The 23665-nt window shown below is 33.0% G+C and overlaps 1 protein-coding gene across 19 annotated transcripts in view; it reads right to left on the bottom strand.

The window, feature by feature from the left end:
- The window catches only part of MEF2C (myocyte enhancer factor 2C), a 132827-nt gene that overhangs the window by 52284 nt on the left and 56878 nt on the right, over positions 1 to 23665 (bottom strand). For 17 of the 19 annotated variants that reach the window (XM_039703552.1, XM_039703553.1, XM_039703562.1 and 14 more), the window contains 2 exons: positions 22573 to 22770; positions 10466 to 10669 (listed from right to left, as the gene is read on the bottom strand). In XM_039703552.1, coding sequence (XP_039559486.1) covers positions 10466 to 10669; positions 22573 to 22626 — 258 coding nt within the window. In that variant the 5' untranslated portion in view covers positions 22627 to 22770. The remainder of the gene's footprint in view (positions 1 to 10465; positions 10670 to 22572; positions 22771 to 23665) is intronic. The other 2 variants (XM_039703554.1, XM_039703557.1) reach the window with 1 other exon arrangement.

Consider the following 23665-nt stretch of genomic DNA (forward strand, 5'->3'; position numbering starts at 1 on the left):
CTGTAGAAAGTCTTGTACGTGTTAGAAACAGTAACAAGGCAGATGTGAATTTTGTCAGAACACTCACATTGACATCTCTAGGCTTTAATCAGGGACCTAATAAAACCTGAATAGTGAACTTTGCATAGGATAATTTTTTGATGTTTGATCCCATAAGGCTCTTTTAACCTGATGAGTGATGGCTTGGAGCCCACATCTGGAAACATTTGTATATCAAAAAAACCCTTGTTCTTGTGCATCATGTAATTGATTTTGCTAGAAACTCAGCGTTGCATAATCTTCAACACTGATTTAACAAAGAACAGTCAAGAGCTTATGGGAAACCAATGAAACAAAAAGTCTTGGGGGGAAAAGAGGGCAAGGTCAGTAATTTGCATTAAAGATAGTTGTGATGTAAGAGAATATGTAGTATTTTTATATTTATCTTTATCATTACTGGGTACGAATCTGGGCAAATAACCACATTTTGTATTTGCCTTACAAAGCAGGGATCTTTTAAAGATGAAAATTAAAAACGGGCTTGCTCACAAAAGCCTTTGTGTCTGGAACACAGCTATAAGTAGCTCACTATCTAGGTTGAAAATGGTAATGCAGGGTAGTGTGTCCTATTTGTCTGTGCTTGAAGTGAAGATACAATAGTAGAATTCAGCCTTGGTAGTTACTAATACACCACACAGACACAATAACACCCTGTGTACTGCATAAAGGAATCACTTGTGGCCTGTCTCCATTACAAAGAGCAGAGGGGGCCAACATGCAAGAGGACAAAATGCTTTACAAGGGGGAGGGAGACCAGAAGAGTTGATGTACCCAAATACAAGGGCCTTGATTATTTTTTAGAGTAATTTAAGTCCCTTTCCATCAATTATTGTCCTTTGTCTTCAGAATCTTATCACAAGCAGCATTACAGGAACCAAACAAAACAATACTCAGGCTCAAATAACCCTGTGAACTGCACTGACATTTCCACACCCTGTTGCTGTGTTTGACCAGGTTACTCAGGTTAAAAAAAACCAACCAAAAACAAAATGCAAAAAATTCTGTACAGAACAACAACACACATTCTTGGTTTAAATAACATGCTCAGCCCTTCCTGGTGTTTTTTTCTGCTCTGTAGTACTACTGATATCTCATACTGCAGTGGATATGAAAAACTGCAATAAAGAAGACTGACTTTCTCTAATTTGACAGCTTTTCAAGTGAAAAGTTCCCACTTTGCAGGCTTCTCAACAGGTTTATTTTTGAGTAAATTAGATCCCACCCTTTTCTGTTCCAATCTTCCACAGTCTTTTGGTGAAATTTGAGTTTGAGAACTATTATAGACTAAAAAATGTATATATCTGCAGAAATGCTCTGCAGCTAAGATTTGATTTTTCAGTGAAATAAATAAAGTCTACTAATTTATTTTTACTGTTCTGGATAGAGTAATAATTTTTTCTTTCTTACTGATATATGAAGTTTTGAGAGCACATGAAATTATTGAAAAGCATTTATTAGTTTCATTCATTCATGCTAGATACGTGACATTTCATGGTAATCCTTCACAGAACACTGCAGTCATTGCTTGTCTTCAAATAAATTAAAAACATGTGAAAAGTAAAAAAAAAATAATTGGACCTTAGGAAAGTCAGCTGTTTTTGACAATTAATTAGTTTCTGTGAAACAAAGCCTTGTATTTCAGAAAGTGTTTATGAACCATGAAGAAAAATAAAGTGTATCCTTGGGCTAAAATATTTATTGGCACCTAGGAGTCTGAAGAGAGCAAGTCAGGCCTGTGGTTTTTTGAGGGTACTTTATCATCGCCTGCATTCGCAAAGGGATCAGTAAATGAATAGAGCTGGATTACTCATCCTTCTATTCCACGCCTATTCCTCTCCATTTTCCTTGGCAAGACTGAGTGGCAAGCTATTTTTAGTAAGACAGTGTTCTATTTTTAGACAAATAGCAGTTAAGACACATTGTTAGGAAAAAAAATTAATAAAAGAAAAAGACAGGGAGGAGGGAATGAGGTTTGCCATCTCTTATTGTGAAGCAAGCCCTTCAACGTGTAACTTCAGGCATTTCAGCTGCTTCCAATCTTGGAAAAATAAAGAAAATTCAGAGTGCAGGGATTTAAAAATAAACCTACCCTCTGGCAAACAGACCAAAATACAACAAGCTGTTACTATGTGAAACAGTGATTACAAAAGCAAAGACTGTTTCTCAGTGACTAGATTGGGATAAAACTTTGGAGCTATTAAGATCTGAGAATGTTACACAGACATGTAAGCTATTTCTAGCTCCTCAGCCAGATATATAATATTTTGAAGAAAGGAAGAGTGATCTGTGAAGTAGACCTTGCTCTAGGAATTACAGCTTTAGTATTCCAATTTGGCAAAAAGAGGAAGAATGAAAAATTTGAAACATGTTTATATTCTGCACATATTTTTCACTTTCATAATTTCAGCATTTTTGCAACAATTCATCCAAAAAATTTACTAAGTTATTAAAATATTTTAAAAATATTACAAAATAATAAAAGAATAAATAAAAAATAAAAGGACATGATCCTCAAAAAGGTTAAAACAGGACACCCAGATCACCCCTTAAATATACTCAAAAGAAGCTTCTCATGTGCCATGTGCTTCAGAATAATTAACTTTGTTATTTTTTTCTGTCCCTTCACTCTTGTTCCATATATGGAGAAGTAGCTCTTAGGTGAGTGGCTTTTCTTTCATTTGAGATACATTAGGGCTACAACTTATGTTTCATGTTAACCAAATCCTTGCCAAAATAAATAATAATTAAAAATTTTCTATTTTTTGAGACAAAGCAAAATGAAAAAATTAATTTTGTGACTTTCTGTTTGCTGCATTTTTTCACATACTAAATTAATTTGAAATATAAGAAATCCTCTATTTTTCTTCTTCTAGATTGCATAGCAACTAAAGTCTCTGATTTTTTAAATGCAGAGTAACATGGAGATACAGAATTATCAAGAAGAGCTTGAAAATAGCCTGGGAGTATGAAGAGTCAAAAATCTCATGAGTAAAAGTGGGAGGAAGGGAAAAAAATGCTACTTAATGAGTGCAGTAGAAGGACTACTTTGGACACTCTCACTGACTGGATCAGCAGTTCCGTTGAAGGACTTCTTTGGATAAAATAGAATTGTCATACACAGTTTTCCAGCTTTGAAGTTTTTCTTGTGGTCTTGTAAGAGCTACTATTTATGTGAATCCCAAATTGCTGGAATAATAAGATTAGGTAAGAATGTAAACTTTTGTTTAGAAAAGATGTATTTCTAAATACATAAATTCTAAAATACACAAATTTCTAAATACATTCAATTACTTAAAAAAATGAAATGAAGTTTGATAAAATGTACATACTTGTAAAACTTTTGAAACCATGATATTTTTCACTCTGAGATTTTTTTAATAAGTCATGCTTAGGAAAAACTCACATGAGGACATTAATTTACGAACACATTATTCAAATCTTGTTTAAATTCAAATTAATTGGCACACAAAGACCAAAGAAAAAATGCTGAAGATCTTGCATTCAGTCCTTTGGTTCTGTCATACATGATGCTGGCAATAATGGCTGGGTTTGTATTTTCTAAAAATAAAAAAAAACCAAAAACACAAAGGCATTTAAAAAGCTTAAATCATCACCCAAAGGAAATTTTTGGCCAGTTGACTCTTTTCAAATGTCTGTCCTGTGAAAGTGGTATCACTTGCTGGTTTTTTAGCAACTGGTCTTCAACCAATTTACAAAGGAAATCTATAATGCTATCGGCATTTCAAAGATAGTGAAACTGAAGCATTAAGAGGAAATGTCACTTAACCAAGGTCACAAAACAGTATCTGACAAAGCTATTAATAAAACCAAAGTCTCATGAGTCCTAGTCCAGGGCAGTATCCAATACACTGTACTGTCTTTAGATCACCCTGAATAACCTTTCTTACATGTAGAAAGTGAGGACACGTGTCCCAGGTCTTCAGCCCACAGTAGCTGAAAGAAATCACCTGATTTCAGCAGCTCAAGAGTTGACTTGATGTCTATTTCTCAGCTTGTTTATATGCAATATTATGTTACGATGATAAGAGAAGAAAATACTTATTACATTAGTACTTATTACATTAAACAAGCTACAACAGTTGCCTTACTTTTCCTAAAAAGAGAACATTTAGAGAGTTGTATGGGCTTATTTACTATGATTATACAGGTAAGAGTCTTATTTGATATGAAGAGGCTTTTAGAATCTAATTAACCTCCTAGCTAGTCATTAGCTCTGTGACCTTTAGAAATAATTGACAGAAGAAAATTTCTTTTCTCTTTATCTCATTCAGAACTTCCACATCAAGTGACTAAACCTAATATGCAATAGAACCCATAGCACATCTGTAAGGACTGATAAGTTAATGTACAGTAAGACCATAAGTGAAACAGGACTGTGGCATTCCTCTCTGGCACAAATACTGCCCATGGCTACCTTACTGCCATTCTCCTCAACTCCAACCTTCTACTGTGCTAAAGCTGTACTACGTTTTAACTCATGTCCCTCAAGGAGATTTAAAAGTATGTCAATTAACACATTGTGGCTGGCCATACTAAAAACAACTGGATTTTCAGTTCAAACTAGCTTTTCTACAAATCTGTGGGAGACTGAATTTCCATCACTAATTATATGTTTTCATTAGACACTTTTTTTTTTTTAATAACAATGGTTTTCTAACCAGTAAAAAAGCACACAATAAAAAATTTCTGAATTCCACCACCCTGTAGGTCTTGGTATTACTTTGTTCCTTGCTATCTTGTTATTAAGGTCTTTGAAGATCTCTGTGTGTTGTAAAAAACAAAGGATGAGAAATCTGCAGGGAGAATTTCACATGTACAGAACCTCACTTCTTCCTCTTAGAGGAAAATAAAACTGCAAATGGCACACATTTCTTCTGCTGTGTTAAGACTGTTCACCAAATACAGAAGTCCACTGGAGAGGGAAAAATACTCTGTGGAAGGTCAATTTACCAGCAGCTCCTAGAGAATGAACATGTGTGCAAAACAAGTTAAAAGGACAATGCTAGATGCTCATTATCCATGAAAAAGAATCTATAACGTATAAATTAAAATGTGACATATTGCAAATTAGAACCACTTATCTTTGTTTGCTTTGTTTTGTTTTTCCCTGGGAAAGTTGTAACCACATCAAAATGTCCCTAAAATAATTTACTCCCTAGAATGCTTCAAATTAATTCTTTATGAAGTCTTCACTATTACTAAAAGCAAGAGTTCACTCAATCCAAGTTTTCCAAATTTACCTAATTACCACGAAAAAGAGGAGGCAAAAGAGGATGGAGGACCACCAAGTGTAATGGAAAATTAATCTCTAACCAAGTAAAACAATGTATAGATGAAAAGGCAGATGAGGTTAAGGTTTTATTGAAGAAGAAATATATGCCAGTATATTGCAGGAGCTGGTATCTTCCTATATGTAAAAATACATGTTGAGGACCATGAAATTCTTCTAACACTTGATTAAAAAAATTGAGAGAGATAATGAAAGAGAGAGAGGAATAAAGGAGAAGTTCAAGACATGTACCAGAAAAATATCAAAAAGCAGGTAATAAGAGATATTTCAGAAAAGACACAGAGCTCATGGAGAAATTTTTTGTAAGGTAATGGAGACCTGCAAAGATCAGACAGATGTCTGTGCATGCATATAAATTAGTGGTTTTCTGCAGTAAACTTTGCAAAATTAAAATATTTGGTGGATGATTAGCATTCATGTCATAAAACCTCACTTAGCAAAGAGAAAGATGAATGAAGACTGTGGTCTGCTTTTTTCTCTACTAATGATTAGTGGTGTGGTAAGGGGGAACTGAGGAGATGGATGAATGTGTGCCTGAAAATGGAAGATAGGGGTGAATTTGAAAGGGCTGATGTAGCAAGAGAACTTGAACTAAAGGTAGTGACCACTGAATCAGCAGATGAAGAGAAGTCAGGTGGAGAAAGACAATAAAAGCAGCAGGGTCAAATAAATTGATGGATTGGGGGTTCAAAAAGAGCTGAAAGATAAAGTAGTGGGTGATTTGTGGAGGAATGGTTCATGTGCACACAGAGCAAGGCTCAGCATATACCAGAAATACTGGTATATACTCAGTATACCAGAAATTGAATCAAAACCAAGAGTCAATGAAAACTCACTAGAGGTCTTCTAAAGCTAAGACAGTAGCTGATGCTTTGACATCAAAGAAGGAAAAAGCGACAGTGAGTAAGAAAACAGGCAGGAAGTTTCACCTTTAATCAGCAAAGACTTGATGGCTTAGAAGAAGAATCATAACAGATTTCTATAGCATAGTTAGACTTTTAATTATATTTGCAGCAAAATATTTCCCCATATTCCTGCTCTGAAATCTGTCCCCTTCCATCTAAGGCTGAGGTCTTTCCTGAGCTCCTAAAGTAGTGTGCTTTCAGTGTTACAGAACTGGATTCTTTTTGCTTACAGCAGTGTGGCAGTGAGATATCATTAAAATAAGTTGTGCTACATCCACTTCTGTTTTATAGAAACAAGGAAAGGATCTGGCATCGTTTCATAATAAATCCAAAGAATACATAATGCATACACTTGACTGTTTTGAAATGCTGACATTTTTTTCTTTTCTATTTCCTTATTGCCAGAAGTAACTTATTGCATAGTCTTATACAATTATGCTGGATATATTATTGTTGGAATTTACATACACACTTGGAAGTTAGCATAAAGATCAAATGTTATATTTCTCTTCTCTGTTGAATAAACTCACCAGAGTTTCTGCTGTTCCTTAAAAGAATTTCTAAATCCAGCAATTAATGCTCACTTTTTAACTGAAGGAAAATTGAATGAATGACTGTGGTCTGAATAGTTTGGTGGGTGAGGACATAATGGCTTCAAATTTAAGAATCCAGTTAATGCTAAATAGAAATTTCAGAATGTACCTTTTCTTTAGTTGATTTTGTTTTGTTGGCTTTTTTTGTTTGGTTTGTTTGTTTCCCAGAATTAATGTATATCTCCATGCACAATAATTGTCACTGTTGCTTGAAATAAGTGTAAAATGCATACATTTTCTCCTTCATGACTACATATTGAACTTTATTTGCCCTTGTATGTTGTAGGCATATTTACTGGGTCTTTACTGAAACATATTCACCTGGTAGATAATTTTTGTGACCTGAAAAACTCAGATATATCAAATAACATGTTAATCAACTACATTTTGATGAAACAACTGGAAACATTGTCTCAGTTATATTTATTGTATGTAAATAAAATTTCTACGTATGTAATGAAAACACGAGCTGTTTTAAATCATTAAACCAGAAAACCTCAAACAACTGCAGTAACTGGCCTTTACAATTCTCTAACTATTAGCATTAAATTTTTTATCAAGACAGATTTGTTGATATCGTATATCTCTAAGTTGGGTGGAACCAATTTTCTGTTAAAAAAGTGTAGTGTTTGTTAGATTTGTGACCATGTTTTCTTATTTACTTGTTACTTTAAGTAACAAGTTATACCTTGATGACTCACTTTGTCATAAATGCTTAATATAATTAACCCCAGTAATTATATTGAAAATATTTCCTTAATAAAATTAACAGCTTTAGCCAGATCTACATGAAAAGTTATATAATTTTTGTACTGGAATAGCAGTGGTTTAACTTAAAAATAATTAACTACATATTAGAAAGCTGCTCTTTTATTTTTCTTTGAATATAGATAGTTCAAAGAACTTACACCTCATTTTAATTAATAATAAAACAGTTCTACCACAACTTAAAAGTAACTAAATAGTTAATATTATGCTGAATGTGAACAGAAATTGGATACTAAATTGAAGACCTTTATATGGTTGACAGTTATATTTCAAATTTTCATTGGTCTGCCTAAAAAAGTTTTCTTTCTTGAATACTGTTCAGGAATATATGAGCATAGCTATGTCCTTGTCTTCTGCTGAAATATAGTTATTGAATAGACATTTGGTTGAAAATGCTCAGATTTAAAAATATTCTTCTTCTCAGCTGCTGTTGATTGGTCTGGAAGACAAGATTAAAAACTTACGAGTGAAATCTAGCTGTCTGAAATGGAAAAGAAGATGGACCTCTTACAAGGAAAATGTGTGTAATGTGTAATTGATCACTTTAACTGATCAATTAAAATAATTAAATGTGTGGCAGATTTATATTCTGTACCTGAAAATATACCTAAACTACACTAATAGTCAAGCCATTCATGAAAGTTCTATTCTCTACTGTACCTGTAACTGTGATGTTCATTATCCATTAAAGACATGAAAATATGGAATTCTTGTTCAAAACCTACACACTGGAGAAGGACTCCTTGGATTCTCAAACTGTACCAGCATTGATACAGTTTAAGTATAAAAGTTACAGGCAGAACATAGAAAAATGTAACAGAAAGTCAAACTCAGAGCTCATAGAGCATTCACTTCATTTGGACTTTTATGTCTATTGTTCAATTTAAAAAACATTCATTTCAATTACCCATTTTTATATTGTTCCTTTTAGAAAAATGAAAAGGCTTGCCCACCAAACTTTGGGTTTAGCCAGAAAATTACACATCTGCATGCAAACTGCTGATCAACTATCCAAATTTCTGCTGTTTATGCAGAAAGGGATTTTGGTGGTGCAGTCAGTTCTTTTTCTGAAAATTTCAACATTATTTGAAATTTTAAGTTTTCTTTCAATATCCTTGAAAAATCATAGTCCTTATGATAAAATGTATTCATTTATTATAAGGCAAGCAATAAATCCCTAAGTGTATTTCCACCTATTTCCACACAAAAGCCTGTAGGAAGAAGAAAAGCTGTCACAGGAAACTCTTCTGCTAAGAATATTCTGGCCTTTTGCTGCTAAAAAAGGACAGGACTTTATTTTGGGCATAGAATTTGAATTCTTTTGGACTTCCCAGATCTGGGGAGCAGGAAACACTTCATGTCTATACAAAAGATCTGAAGTAAGAGAGAAAAAGAAATGATGGATGAAGAAATTATGCACTTTCCTCCTACTCTTAACTCCCATATTTTTTTTTTTTTTTTCTGTCAGAACCTCACCCTCTTCTAATGGGAGGAAGAATCTGGGGGAAATAAGGAGGGAAGCAAAACAGTAACTTCCTAGATAACGATACTCAGAGAAGTGATATATATTCTTGTGTGCAGTCTTTGCCTATCTAAGGTGGTGTGACTGTAACTGTAATAAGTTTAACAATCTTAATTATGCAGAACGTTTTATCCTTTTAAATACTTTATGTATAAATAACTCACTATCTTACACTGCTAGCCTCAAAAACATGACTAACCCTGGTGAAGATTCCAAAAGTATCAAAGTCATATTTCAAACAAAATTCAGATCATTCCAAAATCTCAAACTAACTTTTAAAGATCTGGAGGAAACTAAGTATATACATCAACATATTCAGAAGTAAATTTTCACTGACCCTTAAGATAGGTCATCATCCTTCTATTCAGTTTTTAATTGATACTGTTAGATCAGTCATGCACTTTAAAAACAGAAGTTGTATAGGTCACATACAACTTCTGTTGTATCTTTTCTATAACTTTTAGAGATCTTCTATCATTTTTAGATATCTGTCTAAGATATGAGTGCTTTGTTAATAACAACAAATTCATTGAAGGCTTTATGTATTTTACATAACTTGAATCCAAATGTGATTGCAATGTACACTGACTTTTCTACAAATATTAGAAGATTAAATTTTGAAATTTTAAATTTAAATTAATTATTTTCAGTATTTGTAAATTAAAATTGCTCCTTGTAATTAAAAAAAAAATAAACAGTGTTTCTAGCATTCTGACACTATTGCTTTGATACTGTCACTATTATATTATGGTAACAATATTCTGTGTGAGCAGCTGATATATTTTTACTGTGCAAATTGTAAATCAACTGTTCTTTTGCATTTTATTAGACACCCTCTGTAAACAATCAAAAAGCTAAGAAAAGCAGTCAAATTACAAAAAGCAACAAATGCTTTTAAATCTTCCGCATCTTTTACAACGTATTCTTAATTCCTCCTGGACAGACAGTATTATAAATTTTTGATTGTGGAGACAAAGTATGCAATATCTTCTGGAGAGCCTGTCCCTGGAAGAGACTAGGAGACAAGCAGGAGATTCAGCTGGTAGGTAGTGATCAAGGCATGGAGAGGATTAATGCAAAAAAGTAACAAAGCAGCACAGAAACCTGGGAAAAAATCCTGGAGTTAGAAATACCTTTGCAGAAGTTTGTGCAAGACTCAGAAGGATAAAATGCCCACAAAAGACATGGATTTCCTGCAGCTTTGGCTTCGTCACCTCCAGTGCTCAAGCCAATACACCACTGCTGTTTTGCTCTCCCACTGCTATGTCACTCGAAGGTATAATCTACTTGGAGCACCTCCACCTCAGATCAAAACACAAAGTCTTACCTCAACAATATCTGAATTTGTTCGGCTCTCATGTGGTTCATTATACTCCGTATATTTCAGCAACACTTTGTCCATATCAGTGCTGGCATACTGGAACAGTTTGTTGGTGCTGTTGAAGATGATTAGAGCAATCTCACAGTCACACAGAACACTAAGCTCATAAGCCTTCTTCATTAACCCAAATTTCCTCTTTGTAAAAGTCACCTTGGAAAGAAAAACGAAAAATGTCCATCAGAAAACCAGAAGTTGCTCTCTGTAGTCTTTCTCCTTTTTTTCTGAGCTATAATATCTGAGTGCTTTGTCTTTGAATTGAACATGCTCAGAAAACAAATCAATAAAAGAACTCATAAAAGAGTTCCAAAATAGAATTTACATGTTGTATGTATTACACAAGGGAGAAATACCTAATTATCACTGCATGAAACTTGAGATAGAGGTAAGGACCATGGGGTATTTTCATTTACTGGTGCTATGAAATGTTGATACTACATCTTTAACTTTTAAATTCAGATATCCTTTAGATGGCATACATCTTTCCCATCAACATTTGTAAAGTGCACCTCAGATGAGCAGCTGTAAATACTTTGAACAAGTGTAGTCAATTCTGATTTTTTTGATTCTGATAGCAATTGGCTTTGATTTCAAGCCTCCCAATCCCTGCTAGCTTTGAAGGAAAGAAACTATTTCATAAGCATTTAAATATTGCAAAAGAGATGCATTGCTCATATAAACACATTCATCATACTTTTGAAGAAATATCTAGTGTGAAAAATGGCACTCATGAGGGAAGAGAATTATAAAGCATGAAAGAAGAAAATATCTGGTCAGCACCCTTTGAAACAAAGTCTTTTTTGAACACACACACACACACACACCCACCCACACAACACAAACATGCATCATATTTTATGTTATTTCAAGACATATCCTTAGGTATATGAACTGGCATTTTTAGTACAAAGGGCTTTAGGTCATATAATGTAGAAAAGGAATAGGGATGTTCTTGCAAGTTTTCAGTAGGCCAGCAAATGCCCCTACTTTATTGAATTTAACATCAACTGAATTTAACACACGGTCAAGGTAGTTGGTATGTCAAGGACAGGCACACAACAAGTTTATTGGTCTGCCTGATTCTACATTTGTTGCTACCATCCCTTACATACCCATTAACAATGACACCTCTGCACATTAATGCTCTGGCAAGATTTGTCTGTCTGAGATTCATATGACTAGTGTTTTAAATTGTCACACTTCTTGTCACAAATTAATGCTAAGTGCAAACCCCAGACTACCTTAAAATCCCAACATGTCAGGCCAAGGAAAATGTAACTTTTTAAGTATTCCTAATCCCTATTTTTTAGATTCTTTCAGAAACATGAGGCTTTGTGTCCATAATGTGAACACTTATTCTCCCAAATGCATACGGAATGTTATTCCTTTTATTTTAATTTCAATAATTTTAACTTGTGTCAACATACTGTTAACAAAAGATGGATTGCCATTAAACATAAATATTCAAGCATTTAAAAAAGACCGCTTTCTACAGCACTAATCTCAAGTGTGCATAATTTAAAGTTTTTTCTAAATTTGGTTATCATGGTTTTTGATATTTGGAATGAATAATGAGATAGGTAACAAAACTTCATTAAAATTCTAAATAATAATAATAATAATAATAATAATAATAATAATAATAATAATAATAATAATATCAATAATAATAAATCATGCTTTTCTTCAAAACACTCCTTTAATGGTTTCTCTGATTACAGGAAAATGCAATGAAATGCTTGAAAGATACACACATATATAGCTATGTGTGTATATATATATATATATGTAAAAGCTCATTTTAGAAATAATTAGTGATACAGAAAATCAAATGTACTAATTCAACATATTTTTCTGCATCTAACATGACTTTCAGTCAACTTTTTGACCACAGTGCTGTAGGTGGAGTATCTGCATTTTGCTTGCTTTTCATTCAAGTCCACCGCAGCACAAAAATATCCTTAAAGCCAGTGTTTATGTCTAATATTTTGAAAAACCAGCTGGCTGTGCTGCAGAGCAGACACTTAATTTCTAATACTTATCACCAGAGTGATACTGGTTAGAGTTATATTTTATGGACAGTGAAAAACCCCACAAACCAGAACAATGAATAATCTAGATCTTAATTTTCTCTTTCTTTAATATACAATCATAATTGCTCTGAATTTGATACTTTTTTAATTTCTTGATCTTCCTATATTCCTAATATTTTCTAAATTGACCAGATAATGCCTTCTGTAACTGATAATGAATTAAAGGCAATTTTGTCTAATATTGTTTCACTACTTGTGATTTGAAATTTTAATTTTTGAATAAGTAATTCATAGTGGTTTATGTTTACACATACATTATCCATATACATAGATGTAAATTTATTATACTTTTATTAATGTTTGTAATAGAGAACTTTTCAAATGTGTAGTGAAACGTCATTTCAGTGACTTCACAAAAAATACTAATACTCTTCAAGCCACTTAAAAAACAAAATTACCTTTTTTCATGCATTCTTCTATGTGGCTACATAATGAAGATGAATATGCCATAAGCTAAAATACTTTTGTGAGCAATATAAATGAACAAAATGTTTATTATTTAATTTTATTTGTTCAATTTGTTCACCATTTGCTATATTAACCATTCTCGTCCGCACTAAAAAATATTAAAATTAAACACCATCTAATAAATATTCTCTCAGGTAGCAGATTATATTCTAGTAATGAAAAGGTTTTGTTGAGAGGTAAAAATTACATAAATTATTTAAAACTTCTCTTTTGGCTAGTTGGAAGGCAGTGTGGAATCTTCACTGAAAAAATCTCTGATTATGCTTGAACTGACTTAGTGCTGAGAATCAACAAGACAGTCACATTGTCATGAACACAAACAGTAGCTACATCACCAAAAAATTCACGTGTTGACATAGTCTTATAATTTGTGTTCAAAGCACGCAGTCTTGGTAGTGTCATGTAACAACTGACAATGTCACTTTGTAATTTGACATAAATAATGCTAGTGACACAAGGAAAACACACAAACAGTATATTTCAAATAAGATGCCCCCAAAAATGCATACCCTTCGATATCTCTGTAACATTTAATTTTTTCAGCAGCAACAATCAAATCACTACATGTTATTTCCTGACAATATTCGTGAACATATGCTTAATTATCCCCATTATCTACATCAATGCTAATTTGCAGATTTTTCAGGTAACGAATCTGTTTCTTTTTAGGAGAACGATAAGCAGTTTAGAAGGTCCTTTTGGGATAGAATATTTTATAATGACTGGGTGAAAATGAATAATTAAAGTGGAGTGGAAGTGGAACAGAAAAGAGGCAGATATTCAATGGTCTTTAAAACCTTTTTAAGCATGTGCATATAAAACACGAGGTTTTTGACAAAGATACAATTTCTAAATACTTGTATGAGATACTTGAATGCATTGTTTTATATATATTGCAAAAAGAGCAGGGTGTGATCACCAAAATTATTTCTGAATCCAACCAAAAAAACCTCAATTATATCCCTTTGTATTAACTCAAAACCCACTAGTCTTTTATGTTTGTCTAAAAACAATAGTTATTCTACTTATTTAATTTTTATTTATTTATTTTAAATGTAATTGTCATCTTAATAAGAATGGTGGTATCAAGAAGATAGGTTACTAAAGCCTGAAATTTTTTTTATATGAATAAGCATTTATGCTTATGACTTTGTATGGTGTAAGCTAATCAAGACATTACTTGATTATAAAATACTTACAGTGAAGTAGTTAACTCTCAATTTCCTTGATATAAATCAAAGTGAGATTTTTATATATTTTGGATGAAGTTCTAACTAAAGGTGAAATGTACTAAAAGAAAGGCATTGAATAAAGAGAATTGTTAAAAGTCTGATTTTCAACTTCAGCTCTGGCTCTTCAGTTCTATGGAAGCAGCTTTCAAATGGACTAATGATATGCTCAATTTAGAGGACAATTTCATGCAGAGAAGACTGTCTTGTTTAATCATTATTAAATTAAACTTACTTAAACTATATAAATTAGAAGGTACTGTCACTTGGTTGCAATTACAAATTCTTTCTTCTGCCTAAATTTTAATTTAGCTATGTGGGTTTGTAAATTGGGATGCTAGCCACTGGAAATATATTATATATATTCTTAAAATAAATTTGTAACAACAGTTTTATAATTTTTATAGATTTTAATATACCAGTAATGAAACAGAAGCAACCATAAATAGTCTCATTTAATGAATATAGACCGAAGGATACGTGATCTACAATTTTCGCCATGTGATCATTGTGTCTTTCCTTTGATGGGAGTTAGTTTGGGATTAGTTAAATTCAGTTAAGCTTAGTTTTATTTTTAATTTGGATTCTTTGAGTAATTTTTTTCTGAAATCTCACAAACTATGAGAGGCTGAACCATAACACCACTCTATATGTGTCACTAGTAGTCACAGCATATGTACTAACACTGAGTTTCCAAAGTAGCAGTCTCATGATGTTTCAAGTGATTCAGTCCAGCCAGTGTCAGAATATCAGTGCTCTCCTTACTTCTTTCTATTCTGACTATACATATATGTAGCTGCTGAAATAGGAAAATGAGAGACACAGAATTTTCACAAATGCTTCCCAAGTATATTTCCTGCCATTAAACTGGTGAAGAAGAGGGATCACTGATGCACAGAAGTATCTGATAATGGCACCATGATGTCAAAAAGAAATGTTATCTGTTTGTCCTTATTTCATCTGGAATGTCTAAATTTCTGACACAGGGACTAGAACAAGTACAGTAGATATGATGTATGCGATAAATAGAAGGTACTAAATGAGCAGTTTACCCAGCTTCAAACATAAGGCCAAGTTGGCCATATGTAATCAGAGGGGCTCCTCACTAAAATGTCATTGCCAAGAACCTAAGCCTATCCTGCTGAAACATCAAATAACTACCGGAGAGGCAAAAACTGCTGTCATATTCTCTCTTCCCTTTTTTCTCTTATTTTCCTCTGATTTTTGTTTAGAACCGTTTGTCATATGAAGAGGTCTGGTTGAAACAATCTTTACAATAACTCTCTAATGGGAGTGGCAACAGACCAGTGCAGAATTTGATCAAGCTAAACCTTCATTTATGCAATAGTTGGGCATACTGCATTAAATTAAAGACTTCCAGCAGACTGCTTCCATGTTCTTATAACCTTCTAGCATAACTTACAGGGATGAGACAGCATTGATTTATGCTGGTAAAAGAGCTATTGTCCCAGAAATCCCAAGCATATTGTGCTATGACTTCATGAATAGTCAGATAAAGAGGAGTTCTAAGAGGACGGTTTAAATTTATAGCCATAACAAATAAAATGTTCATGATTAACCCATATTAAAAAAAAGGTTTTGGATGTTATACCACATTTTTAGAATCTTTGTGCATAAATAACAGATCAAATACTTAAAGTAGTGATACTATTCAGTCTGCCCAAATCCAAGTCATGAGGGTCAACCTTGTAAGCTTTTTCTGTGTAAAAAAAGAAAGGAGGGATAAAATTGAAAGATATATTAATTAAAGACAATACAGCAACCTCAGAAATTAGGTGGTCAGCCAGTAACAATATGCTTCTCATTTTAACTTATAAATTAAGGCCTAAGACCAAACAGGAATAATAAGGGCTAATCTTTGATGCTCCATTTCTTTTTGTTAAATAGAGAGATATGATTAAGTCCTTTATAGACAGATCTACAGATATGTACAAATTTTAGGCAAAAGAGATAATCTCAAATACACAGTAACTGATACAATATACACAAAAGCTAACTTTTTTTTTTTTTTTTTTTTTTTGGTATGCTATCACCAGTTCTGGCAGGTACAAACATATGTATATAGTAAAAAACATGTTTATAAGTACTGTGCTGCTAAAAGGTTCATATGGTAAAGGTCAAAGAATATTTCATTCTCTGCTGAGCAAATGGTCAGGAAGCACATTTGTCTGCATTTCCTGTCATAACAGGAAGAGTGTAACTTCTTCCTCTTCACAATGGCTTCAGTTCTGCTTCCCACCTCCAGCTCTTTCTCCCCCAGGGCTTGCTAAACCATTCCCTGCAAGACAGCAAGACTGTGCCTGTGTCTGCATTACTTTTCCGCTCTGCTGTGCTGGCAGATGTACTTCACTCTCTTTACTTAGGCTTCCTGCTCATACTTCAAATTAAAAGTAATTTGACCTAAATATTTACCTTAGGATAATTCACTCCAAATTATGCTCAGAACATCAATTTGTAATACAAGCACATTTAACCTCAAAATATTGCATTATAGAAATTCATGATTCATTTCAGTAGCTCTGTTAAAGTTTTACTTCTCTGGTAGTCTGGAAGAACATGAAAGGGGTTGCCAGAGTTGTGTAGATCATCACAAATGAGGAGTCTTGAAAACTTGGGGTGCAAGTCTTTTCTTGCAGAAACCTAACTTTACCTCTGAAAAACCAAGGTCACTGTCTAATTTTAATGCTATATTTCAAGTATATATCTGTGTGAAATTTAATATAAGCAATTAATAAAAATATGCAAAAGATAAAATGTGTGATGTTTAAGACAAAGGTTAATTGAACAAGAAATTATGCTTAGGTGTATCATCAAGTAGTTATGTTTTCATGTGAAAATATTTCCCTGGAGACAAGTGGGGAAATGTTATGTCTTGGATAAAATGAAGATGCTCCATGAAGGAATAATGAAAATAAAAGTAAAGAAATTGAAAAAATGTTTTTTATCAATCTTGTGCTCATGTTTGCATTATTATTCAAGGGTCTTTGCTTTTTCAACAGGAAAACTTCTGATTCAGACAATAGTCTCTAAGCCTTTCCTTTTAAATAGAGCTGAAACACAGACAAAAATAGATACATGAGGCTGAAATTAATTTTGAAACTAGCAGCATAAGATATCAAAGTCAGTAGAACAAATCTAGGTCTTCCTGCAAATCGTCATTTCCTTCCAGGATATTCTTCTCTTGCCCCATAACTTTACTTTAATATCTGCTTAGTTTTGTTCTCTATTGAGCTGATAACTCAGTAATTCTCAGTTTATAGCTTTACAGATATTCTGAAATTAGAGAATCATAAAAAGTCTGGGCATGAAAAATTTAAACAGCAAGTGTATGTTACTGTTATACCCTACAGATGTGATGATTTAAAAAGGGTGTCTCAATGTTAAACACCTTAATATTGAAGTTTAGACTTACTATGATGTTTAATACAATTAAGACCCCAGCAGCTCATTACAAATTGAAAGAAATGAACATTGCGCAGAATCATTAGATATGATAAACTCAGTTGCAATTGTGACTCTTCAGCAGCCAGAAAAGAATGCACAACTAATGATCAAGAAAATGCATCACCCTGTAAGGCTTCATATTTTCTAATATTAATTAGACAGAAAATGGGGATCAAATGCAAGAGCGTGTTCCAGATCTGACACCAGAAAATCACTGGGTCAATAATATCCTCATTCCTGGGTCAATATACCTCTGGATTTAGCTCACAGACCATGGATTTAATGAGATATTTTGTAAGAGACCTCGTATAACAGGAAGACAATATAATTTATGTCATTACATCTATTTATTTTAGGCCTCAGCAGCCCTGTCTGGATGGCTGCAAAAAATTTCAGATGGTCCTCATCTGAAGCAGACTGCAAAAGGCTATCATTAAAACTAACAAAATATTTCACACTTATAAAAAACCCAGAAAAAACACAAGGATTTTCTGAGACAGAGGAATAAAATTTGTCCTTCATGTGTTGACCATAGCAAAAGTAAATAAATTATTTCTTTCAATTAAGAAAACATAGGAAAATAAAGTTCACACTTTTTTCCAAGTGATCTCCCTCTTTTTCTTTCTTTAACCATCCTAGAAGTGTTACCAGAATCTCCAATCTGTTCTATTGAAATTTCCACAGAAAGAATTTGTAGCAGTCAGGAATTTCTAGCATCAGATGTCAATGCTAACATTTTTGGCTATTGATTTTGCTGATGGTGGAACTAATATCATGTAAGCAACAACAGTTTATTTGAATGATCTGTTGACAAAGCTAGCACAACCTCACAACCTTGTTGAGCCTGAACAATATTACCAGTGATTAATTCCACATTTATCAAGACTATATTATCCAAGAATTATCACTGGAGTAAAAAGAAAATATTTGGTCACTTTGTCTAATTATAACAGGAATCACTTGAGAGTTTTGATTTTCGTGTAATGCTGTGGTGGCGACCAAACCACACAAAAGAATAAATATTTAATCTAGTCTGGCAGTTATTGATTTTCCTTCTACATGTGTCAAAAAACAGTGAAAAGGAATTTTTCAGGTAGTCTTCTCTGGAACCTTTCCAACCAAAGAAAATCCATGATCATTCATAGAATTTGTGCCATATGGTCTTTGTCACCATAAGATATCAATGAGTACTAGAAAAATATAGCCAACTTACAGCCCACAGGAAACATTATTAAATTAATGGCTTCTGCCAGTTAAAGTCCTGAATTCTGCACTCACTAAAGTCAATGTGAGAACTCTTTAGCAGGCTAGGGTAAAAGGACTGGGCCTCTAATGACTGAGTTGAAGTAGTTTACCTTTAATTTATCCCCAAAAGTCAAAGCTTAAAATAGTTTTTGGAAAAGTGCAGATTGTATCCTCAAATTGTGCATTTCTCTGATATTTTCAGCCAGAAATATGACTCTGGATAGTTTGAAATTACTTTTATTACCAATATGATCACTAAATTATGCAAATCCAACCAACTAGACTTGCTCAGAAGAAATTCTCTTGAAGAGATCAACTCTATTTTTGCCCTTCCCAATCCCCACTCATAAGAGTACTTTGAAGAGCAGGGGAGTCTTCTGCTACAGCAGATAGTACTGTGGAAGAAAACAGCTTTTTCACAGAGAGAACAAGTACATCATTCAATGGCTGACATAGAGAAGGCTAGGAAAAATAGCGGAAAAATCAAGGACAAGAATTTTGCCCCCCAGGCCTTGTAGCAACTTGAACCATTTTGCAAATATTCCGATTTCCAAATAGATCTAGATCCAAATAGCACTAGGAGACGAGACAGAATAATAAAACTACTGCTATAGCTCCTCATTTGATACATATTCCACATATTTTTTCCAGCATGTGCCTTACTGCAGAGGATTTACATGTGCTTGAGAACAGCTGAGGATGCACCATCCAGGTATATAATGGATAACACACCTTGTATTGTGAAGCCATACTGTGTTTGAATGTAAGCAAAAATAAGGCAGTTTCTAGCCAAGCCACTTGATGCTGTTCTTGCAAATGTTTTTTGGTGAGGTAGAAAGAAAATATCTCCGGCTGTAAATGGAGCTACAAATAGGCTTTGTGGAACTGTGCTTGAGCTGTTAACTTCACTAATCAAAAAATTGTAACAATTTTTTTTTCTGGTGCAACATTTTAAATTTTTTTTACATATATATTTATACAATCAAATAAGAAGAAAAAATAGGAATATAAGAAAGTTAATATTTTAAGATTACTGGAAATGTGCAAGTTAGGAAACAAACTGATGCTGCTATGCTAGAGGAGCAATACTTTAAGAACCAGTGAGGTTTGTGAAAGAGTACATCTCATATAAATGGTTAAAAAACCCAGTGAGCTATTATTAAAAATCCAGTTGTAGTTAATCACACATATATTACTAAAATTAAAAAGCCTAATCTTGTAGTCCAATGAAATGATGAAAATCTTTTAATTTGCTTCATTGAGCTTTAAATCAGGGCACTCATGCAAGATGAAGTACTTAGAAATACTTTAAAAATTATCATTAATATAGTAGTAGAAATAAGAAGCAGAATCAAACCAGTTTTACAATATAGAAAGTAAAATAATGTAAATCTATACCTCCAGCCTCACACTGGCTAAGATGCATTAGCAAATATTGAATTGGGATTGTTCAGCCTGGAAAAGATCAGGCTGGGACTTAACTAGAGCCTTCCAGTATCTGAAGGGAGTCTACAAGAATGATGCAGAGGGACCTTTTACGAGGGTGTGGGGTGACAGGACATGGGGGAATGTATTCAAGCTGTAGGTTTAGATTAGACATAGGAAAAAATTCTTTACTGTGGGAGTGGTGAAGCACAGGTGTAGGTTAAACAGAGAAACTATGGCTGCCCTGTTCCTTAGAGTGTATGAAGTCAGGCTTTGAGCAACCTGGTCTTTTGGAAGGAGTCTCTGCTCATGGCAGTGGAGTTGGAACTCTGTTTCTTCCAACGCAAACCATTCTGTGATTCTATGAATCTAAAAAATGCTAGTGAGACAAACACTTCCTGTGCTAACAGTACAATTGTTAGTATTCTAGTATTACAGTTTTATTCATAATTATTAGTTCTGGAAGGTGTTCTGGAATTCTTGAAATGCTACTGTGAATAATTTGAAGACTAGCTGTCTTCATTTTTAAAACTACATTTAACCATTTAAAAGTGGGGTTTTTTTACAAAAGTGGGGCTAAAATCTTTGTAAATACTACGTTTGAGCAAGCAAGTTGAGATTGAAACTGTTGTATGAACTAATGTTGGGAATGGCAAAATTTTGTGGTATCATTTACAAAATAATTCAGGTTCCCTTCAAAAAGAAGCCATTATAGCATGGGCAAGTTTCAAACAACTACTGACTTAATATTTATAATAAATTCAATTCAATATTTCACATCCAATTTCAACTCCATGCTATAAGACAATTAAAATAAATATTATGACATTTATATATTGTTAGAATTATTGTTTTTTCACTTGTCTCACCAAAACTGGAAACTTTTAGGGAAAACACAAAATGCATCCATCACAAGGAACATTTTGCTGTTACACATAATTTTTTGACATAGGGACCACAAGTTACTACTAACAATACAATATTTAAAAATTCTTGGAAAGCATATTTAAGGACTATAATTTGTTGTTATGCCTAGGCTGATTTTTTTATAGCTTTATAAAATCCTCCATGACTAACAGCTTCTTTAAAAAATCCCATTATAGATGAAGAAACTTATAGATCAAATTAGTAGTACTATTATATTAATAGTAACTCAGTATCAAGTTCTTGAAAATCAGCTACTGAAGATTATTCCTAAATTGCAGCCAGGTCTAAGAAGAACATTAAGCATAGTATTAAATAATTATATGGAGAGGTTCTTACAATTGTGGATCTCCAGCTTCAACAAAACATTTACATCCATTCATCTACATCAAATATAAACAGCAACAATTTTCACCAATATTATTTAAAGATATCAGTCACTGAATTTTATTTTTGTGAACACAGGAAAGAAAATTTTCTAATTTATACTCATATTTTAACTAGCAGAGATAGTGTTGATAATATGTGACAGCTCCCTAGTCATTTTATTTAAAGCAGAGTTAAAAATTAGTTAATCTGTCCTATTGGACCTTTTTAGCCTTAGCTAAATACTGATGGTTTTATAACTACAACATGCTAGTATTATTGTATGTGGATTTTAGAATGTGTTAGGCTACTCAAATTCTTCTTAAAATTCAGACAGGAAAAAGAGGAAACTTTTTTATGAAGTAGTGTCTTTTTTATATGAAGGAAGTGAAAATAAAGACACTGCAAATGTGAAGGAGCAACACTAATTGGGATTTCTGAATTTAAATGAAAGTGCTCATATTATAATAACTCATAAGAGTTCAGAAAATATAGTACTAAAACCTGTGTCCTGTAACAACTCACAGGAGTGCTTAACCATGTATATTCCAGACTGAATTCAAAGCAAGTAGAGTAGAACACACACAGCAGTCTTTATAGAATAAAATCTTCCAGTAATAACTTCCTAACTGTGCAGTGTACTGAACTTGAAAACACTGTGCGTGAGGTTTCAGGTTGTTTACAAATAGATTTTTAATTTGATAGTCTAACATATGCTGTGCATATGTATATGTTGGTATATGCATAGGTACGCAGACTTATCGACTTTTTAATCACCTTCAATAAGAATTTACCTTATAAATATAATATGATGCTTAAGTCAGGTATTTCTGCAACTCACCTGTCTGTTACGTTCATCCATAATCCTTGTAATCTGAATCTTTTTTCTCCCCATAGTCCCCGTTTTTTTTTCTCTCCTTCTTCCTTAAAATTACGTATTTTTCCCTTCTCTTTTATTCCTCTTTCCTGTTTCCTCAAAACAAACCTCCTTCTTCAGCACTTGCACCACTCAGATCACAGTCCCCTGCATCCGTTCCTGCTAAACACAGAAAGGAAATCAAATGTTATCATGAAATTGATAACCAGAAGAAACTTATTACATGGAGGAAAAGAAAATTATTCAAAGGCTTACTTTTATGAAAGAAAACACCAAAAACAAATGTATCAAGAAATAAAGAAAAAGACTGAAGTACAAGTTGTGAAAATTTTAATGGAATTAATGTCTCTAATTTTAAATATCACTCAGAGCTCTAATATGAAAAATTACCTAAATCAGAGAGTTAATGAACTGTTCTGTATCTATGCTAGGCAGGCCAGCTAATTTATTTCTGAAGGGAAAACAATTTTGTGCTTTGACAGCAGAGGTGATAATTTCCCTCATTATGCAAATACAATGGACATGTATTTAAGTGTTCCTTGATATATAGGATTTACCAGCTACTTTAAATTCAAAGTTCTTAACTTTATTCTTTAAGAATATAATTAGTGAAAGTATTACTGAAGATACTTGAAAAAACACTAGGACCCTTTTCCCTCATTTCATTCTAGTGTAAATTCTAAAATGTTTTGCAAAGGATTTCTAAAAACACATGTTTTCTTATAAAACAGAACAATAGAGGCAGATGACAATTTTAAGAATGTTTTGAAAAATATTTTCACTGTTTTAGTAATGCATGAGCTTTACAATACTGGCTCTATCACAGAGCTAAGAAGAAAAAGGTACAGTACATAAAAATACACTCTGCAGGAAGCATATTTCACAAAATGTTATAAACCACATAATTAATTATGTAATATCCAAAGTATTTTAAAAATAAAATACTTTTATTTTAATAATAAAAGAGTCTATGGAAATAGTAAAAATTACCAGCATTATTTTGTCTAGTATAAAGTAAAAGACACAAGTTTTTCTGCTTTATAATCTCAGTTTACCA

Source organism: Passer montanus, unplaced genomic scaffold, assembly GCF_014805655.1.
Source record: "Passer montanus isolate IOZ18808 unplaced genomic scaffold, ASM1480565v1 scaffold164, whole genome shotgun sequence".
Classification (NCBI taxonomy): domain Eukaryota; kingdom Metazoa; phylum Chordata; class Aves; order Passeriformes; family Passeridae; genus Passer; species Passer montanus.